Below are 6095 nucleotides of genomic sequence, written 5' to 3' on the forward strand. Positions count from 1 at the left end.
TTCTCATCATTGATGTTTCTGTCTTTCTCTCTCTCTCCCTTCCTCTCTGAAATCTATATATATATTTATATTTATATTTAAGTAAAAGCAAACAAGGATGTGCAGCAGAAGCCGATGTGGCCAAACGCCTGCAGGCCTGCCCGTGGCCGGCACGGTGGACGCGCTGACCTGGTCACAGACTGGGTGGTGCCGTATGGTGGGGTTTGCGTCTTCCCCGCCCCCCCTTTTCCTCACGGAGACTTGCCAGGGTCCCCATCACCCCAGTCCTGCCCGAGAACCAGCCGCTGGGTCGTTTTCTCTCTCGCATACACTTCCACGTGCTGTCATTTCACTTTGCTTCTTTCTTTGAGCTCAATGTGCTCTTTCCTTGGGTTTCGAGGTCCTTCACGACGTTCGCGTGTGGGGCTGTCCACCTCCGGGCGGCACGGCCGGTTCTGCAGCACGCGCCCCGGGTCTGACGGCTCCTGCCCCGGGTCTGACGGCTCCTGCCCTGTGTCGTCCCAGCAGCTGCACCTGTACCTCCCAAGCAGGGGGACCCTGGCACCTGCCGTGGCGCCGTCTGTCTCAGCCGGGCGGGGTGGGGGCGGGTAGCTGGTGTTTGTACACAGGCCTTTGGGTTCTGTTTCCACCTTCGTTTTCCTTCTTTCCTGGCCTTCCCTGCCCGACGTTGTTAGCTTCTACCCGACAGACCGTATTTCGTTGGCTCTGAGTGCGTTTTGTCCCGCGTTGTAGCGTCCTCGAAGGGGGGTGCGTCTCAGGACCGCCGGGTGTCACCTCACATGGATGCGTGTCTCTCTCTGGTCCTGACTTCTACGCTGAGTGCCCTGTGGTCGCACAGTAGACTCCCACCACATCTTTTTAAAAAATATGTTTTCATTGATTTTTAGCGAGTCATCGATCCGCTGCCTCTTGCCTCCTGCACGCCCCCTCCTAGGGATCGAGCCTGCAACCCAGGCCTGTGCCCTGACCAGGAATCGATCCAGCGACCTCCTGGTTCATAGGTTGACGCTCAACCACTGAGCCACACCAGCTGGGCAGGTCTTTGGCTCGTCTTTAAAACTGGGCTGCTCCTTTTCTTACCGTTGAGTTCTGAGAGTCCTCTGTGAGGTATTTCGATGCGAGTCCTCTGTAAGACCTGTGACTGGCGAGTCCTTCCTCCAGCCCACACCCAGCTGGCCTTCCATCAGCCCCGGACAGGAGTTGTTCATTGTGATCAGCCGTGTAGCCATTAGTGCTGTATGGGGGTGCCTTTAGCCATGTCTGCGCTTTTAGCTGAACCCAAGATCACAAAGATTGTCTCCTGTTTCCTTCGAGTTTACCATTTTGTGTCTCAGGTTCAGGTCTACGATGGTCGTCGTGCGAGGGGAGGCTGAGGCCGGGGCGTCTCTGTGTGACCGGGCGCTCCCCTCCGTGGAGAGCCGTGTGCGCCTCTGTCACGGATCCGCCAAGCGTGTTCGCGTGGCCCTGTTTCTGGGCCACGAACTGCCTCCACTTGGTGTGAGTTAGCACCTTCTCTCCGCCCGGTTTTACATTGTATTTTTCTATGTAATTAAGGACTAGGTGGTTCTCAACCTTCTGGCCCTTTAAATACAGTTCCTCGTGTTGTGACCCAACCATACAATTATTGTCGTTGCTACTTCATAACTGTCATGTTGCTGCTGTTACGAATCGTCATGTAAATATCTGATATGCAGGATGGTCTTAGGCGACCCCTGTGAAAGGGTTGTTCGACCGCCAAAGGGGTCGAGACCCACAGGTTGAGAACCGCTGGACTAGGGGGTCAGCTTCCTACCTCTGCCATTTCAACAAGAGGCATATACTTCTGTGGAGGGGGCACCCCCTTCCCCGTCCCTGCCCGGCTCCAAAGGGGGGGCTGCCGGGGCTGCCTGGGTCTCACCTGGTGGTTCCCCAGACACTCTGAACGTGTTTTTCTTTGTTTTGGTAAAATACACGCCACAGTGACCACCTTACCTTTTTTTTTAATTCTTACCCGAGAATATGTTTTTATTGTTTTGTTTTTTTAGGGGGAGAGAAAGAAAGAGAGAGAGAGAAACATTGATGTGAGAGAGAAACATCAATTGCCTCTTGTACTCGCCCCGACCAGGGATCAACCTAGGTTTGTGCCCTGACTGGGAATTGAACCCACAGCCTTCTGACATTCGGGACGATGCTCTAACCAACTGAGCCACCGGCCAGGGCATCCTACTCATATTTTAAAAAGAGATTTTTATTAATTTGAGAGAGGAAGGGAGAGGGAGATAGAAACATCAATGATGAGAATCACTGATTGGCTGCCCCCTGCACGCCCCGCACTGGGGACCGAGCCTGAAACCCAGGCTTGTGCCCTGACTGGGAATCGACCTGTGACCTCCTGGTTCATAGTTCCATGCTCAGCCACGGAGCCGGGCCGGCCGGGCCATCCTACCCCTTTCTGAGCACACGGCTCGGCGGCATTGGGCACCTCCAAGCTGCTGTGCAGCCGCCGCCACCATCTCCACGACTTCCTCATCGTCCCAAACAAACTCTGCCCCATTGAACACTCACGCCTCCCCGCCCCCTCCCCGCCCTCCCCCCACCGTCCACTTCCTGTGTCTGTGGATCTGAGTCCTCCAGGGGCCCCGTCCGAGTGGGATCCACAGGACGGGCCTCCTCAGGATGCTGCCCCAGGTCCTGTCTCACTGGCCGACGCAGCCGGTCACAGGGTCACCGAGGCCGGAGCAGCAGGGCCCAAGGCACACGGGGACCTTCGGACCCACTGGAGCCCTGAGGGCCACCCGCGTGTCCCATGACCACACCTGCGTTTTCTTGGCCGTGTGACTGTGCCCGCTCGTGAGGAGGCTGCTGCTGGTCCCGCCGGGACCCACCTCCCACCTCGAGAGCAACCACTCACCTCCGAGGACAGCTCACTGCCTCTCAGGTCCTCCCGCCCGTGTCCTGGGCCCCACGTTTGGAGCCCACGCCCCGGGGGCCCCGTGGCTGCTGGCTGAAGTGGGGCCGTGGGTGGTGAGGGCCGCAGCCCCGCTCAGGAGCCGGTCCTGGGTGGCAGGAGGCCCCTGGGCCCCTGCTCTGGGGACCTCGGTGTCCTGGGCGGAGTGTCTGCAGCGGCCACGCCCCCGCCCGCCAGAGGCGTTCCCCCCCCTCGCCACCCACCCAGAGGCCACAGGGACACGGCCGCCCATCACCACCTGGGCACAAGCTCCCCGATTTCCAGAACCCAGTTGCAGCAGGAGGAATCGGAGCACCTCTCCAGATGCGCCCCCTGGGGGCTGGGTATTTTTAGCTGGCGTGGCCCTGGCACGTGCCCAGCAGGAATCGCGAGCAGAGACTCGCCTGCTCTGGATCTGAGTCTCTGGCTCTTGGGGGCTGCGCTGGGGCCGGCTGGGCACAAGGCGTGCTGTTTAGAGAAAGCGCAGGACGGAGCAGCAGACCCAGGGCTCTGTAAACGCTGTGGGCGCCAGGCAGCCTGTCCGCTGCGCCGTCCCTGCGGCTGTGGGGGGACGGGGGGGCGGAATTGTTGTAAATGCCGTGGGGTTTTCCTGCGCCCCAAGTGCCCGGGGGATTCCGGGTTTGGAAGATTCTCTATCGCTCTCGGCTGATCCCCACCAACCCGCTGTGTCCCCCCCACATGCCTCATGGGGAATGCCCCCCGACTCCGCCCTCATCTGTGTGGGCCCAGGTCTGCTAACTGGGGGGATCCCCTCTCTCCTCCTGGAATTGGGCCGCAGCTGGACTGGCCGGTGCCTCCCTACAAAGGGTCTGAGCCAAGGGCACGGGGGGAGCAGTGGCCTGGGGCCCCTGGGTGGGGATTTGGGGCAGCTTCGGACCTGGTGGGGCTGGGCCCTCTGTGTTCAGTGTTGGCACCACCCTGCCTGGCCCTCCCCCCTCGTCTCCTGGCCCTGGGGCAGCAGTGGGTGTAGTGGGTGCCCAGCAAGTGCCCTGTAGACCTGCCTCCTTGAGCCCCCACCCGGCCACCATCCCCCCACTGTAGCTCAGGGATCCCTGACTGCACCCCACTCCCTCCCCCGTGGTGCTTGTCAGGAACATTCGCAGCTGCCGCATCTGCCCGCCTGTCGTTCTGGCTGGCAGGTGCTTAGCAGACACGATGGAGCCGCCTCTCGCCAGGTTTGGATGGTGCAGCCTCCGGGAGGTGCCGCTCACGGAGGGGCGGTGCCCCCACCTGTGGGCCCTGCCTGAGCCTCTGCTGGTCGATGCTCCCAGGAGCCCCCTGGGCCTCGGCAACTTACTCCGGGGCACACACGGCCGCAGCGGGGATCCCTCACCTGCCTTCCTCCACCCACTAGTTTATTCTGGTCCTCCCTGCAGACGGCAGGGGTCCGCCAGGCCTGGGCGGCAGGGCAGGCTCTTCCGCCCTCCGTCCCTGCCCAGGCTGCTCCTGGGGACCCCTGACCGCGGGTTCTGTGCCCACAGTGCCGGAGAAGCCCGAGCCAGTGCCGCTGGAGAGCCGCTCCTGTGTCCTCATCCGCCGTGACCTGGTGGCCCTGCCCGCCAGCCTCATCAGCCAGATCGGGTACCGCTGCCACCCCAAGCTCTACTCGGAGGGCGACCCCGGCGAGAAGCTGGAGCTGGTGGCAGGTGAGGCGCCCCCCGGCCCGTGGGTGCCGATGCCGCTGACCACTTCCTTCAGAGCCAGGAACAGTGTCCTCATTGTCATCCGTCAAAAGGAAAGACAGAGCATCTTCTGCTTCCTCTAATTTCCTTTCGGAAGAATGTGCCATTGAGGGGGGTTAGTCCGTTGCACTAACTTAGCATTTTAATTGAATCTCCTGGGCTGGGCTGGCTTCCGATTGGCAGGGGCGGCAGCCATGATGGTGCAATTTAGGTCGGAGAGAACCAAGTCGAACACAGTTTGGAACCCCCCACCCAGACCTGCAAGGGTGGTGTTCCCTGGAACACTGGTGCGATGATGTCAGTGAAGGCCATGTGGGAAGCTGGAGCTCTCACCCACACCCAGCAATAAAGATACCTCTCCTGTACTCGAGTGTCTATTGGAGGCCAAATGGGGAACATGGACTTCCACCCCACCTGGCAGGAATGAGTCAGCAACAACCTTTTTCTTTCTTTTTTCTTTTTTTATTTTGGTTAATTTCTCCCTCTAGTATATGTTTTCCTTAGACTTTTTAGAGAGAGTGGAAGGGAGGGAGGGGAGGGAGGGGGGAGAGAGAAACATTGATGTGAGAGAGACACTTTGATTGATTGCCTCTCCAACAAGCTCTGACCAGGGGTGCTTGAAGTTCAAACCCAGGTATGTGCTCTTAACTGGGAATTGAACCCTTGATCCTTAGGTGTGTGGGCCAATGCTCCACCACTGAGCCACACTGGCCAGGGCACAACAACCTTTTTTTAATGACATGGGTCAGAAGTAGCTTGCTAAAACAGAAAAGTTAAATAAAATCTAGAGTCATATAACATAAATTTCAAAATGTCCAGGATATAATAGAAAGTTATTCATCATGTCAAGAAATAGGAAAATCTTAACTTGAATGAGAAAAAACAGTTAATAGATGCTAACATTGAGATGATGCAGATGTAGACAAAATTTTTTTTTCTTTTGGTTAATCCTCACCCAAGGATATTTTTTCCATTGCTTTTCAGAGAGACAGAGAGAGAGAGTGGAAGGGAAGAAGGGAGAGGGAGAAGAGAGAGAAACATCCATGATGAGAGAGAATCATGGATCGGCTGCCTCCTGCACGCCCCCCACTGGGGACCAAGCCCACAACCAGGGCCTGTGCCCTTGACCGGAACCGAACCCGGAACCTCCTGGTTCCTAGGTCGACGCTCACCCCCTGAGCCAGGCCGGCCGGGCAGTATTTATCTTTTCAGGGGGATTTGCTCTTAGGCCGTCGGGCTATTCGGGGGAAGACGATGCTGATGGCATGGCACCCTCGCTGGTGACATGCAGCCCTTCCAGGGTCCTCTGCCCCCACCCAGGGAGTTCCCTCGAGGCTGGGAGGGTAGCCAGGGACCGCCCTTGAGGAGTCAGGAGGCTGCCTCCCAGGTGACAGGGCCTCAGGGCCTTGGGGGCCCCAGGCCTGGGCAGGGCCTGCTCACAGCTCAGGAGGCCCCCACTGCCCCCC

At 58.8% G+C, this 6095-nt stretch overlaps 1 protein-coding gene across 1 annotated transcript in view; it reads left to right on the forward strand.

Annotated features, from left to right (window-relative positions):
- The window catches only part of NACC2 (NACC family member 2, BEN and BTB (POZ) domain containing), a 45736-nt gene that overhangs the window by 36312 nt on the left and 3329 nt on the right, over positions 1–6095 (forward strand). The window contains exon 4 of the mRNA XM_014529661.1: positions 4429–4616. Within this exon, the coding sequence (XP_014385147.1) occupies positions 4429–4616 (188 nt within the window). The remainder of the gene's footprint in view (positions 1–4428; positions 4617–6095) is intronic.

This window comes from Myotis brandtii, unplaced genomic scaffold (assembly GCF_000412655.1).
Source record: "Myotis brandtii unplaced genomic scaffold, ASM41265v1 scaffold691, whole genome shotgun sequence".
In the NCBI taxonomy this organism is placed as follows: domain Eukaryota; kingdom Metazoa; phylum Chordata; class Mammalia; order Chiroptera; family Vespertilionidae; genus Myotis; species Myotis brandtii.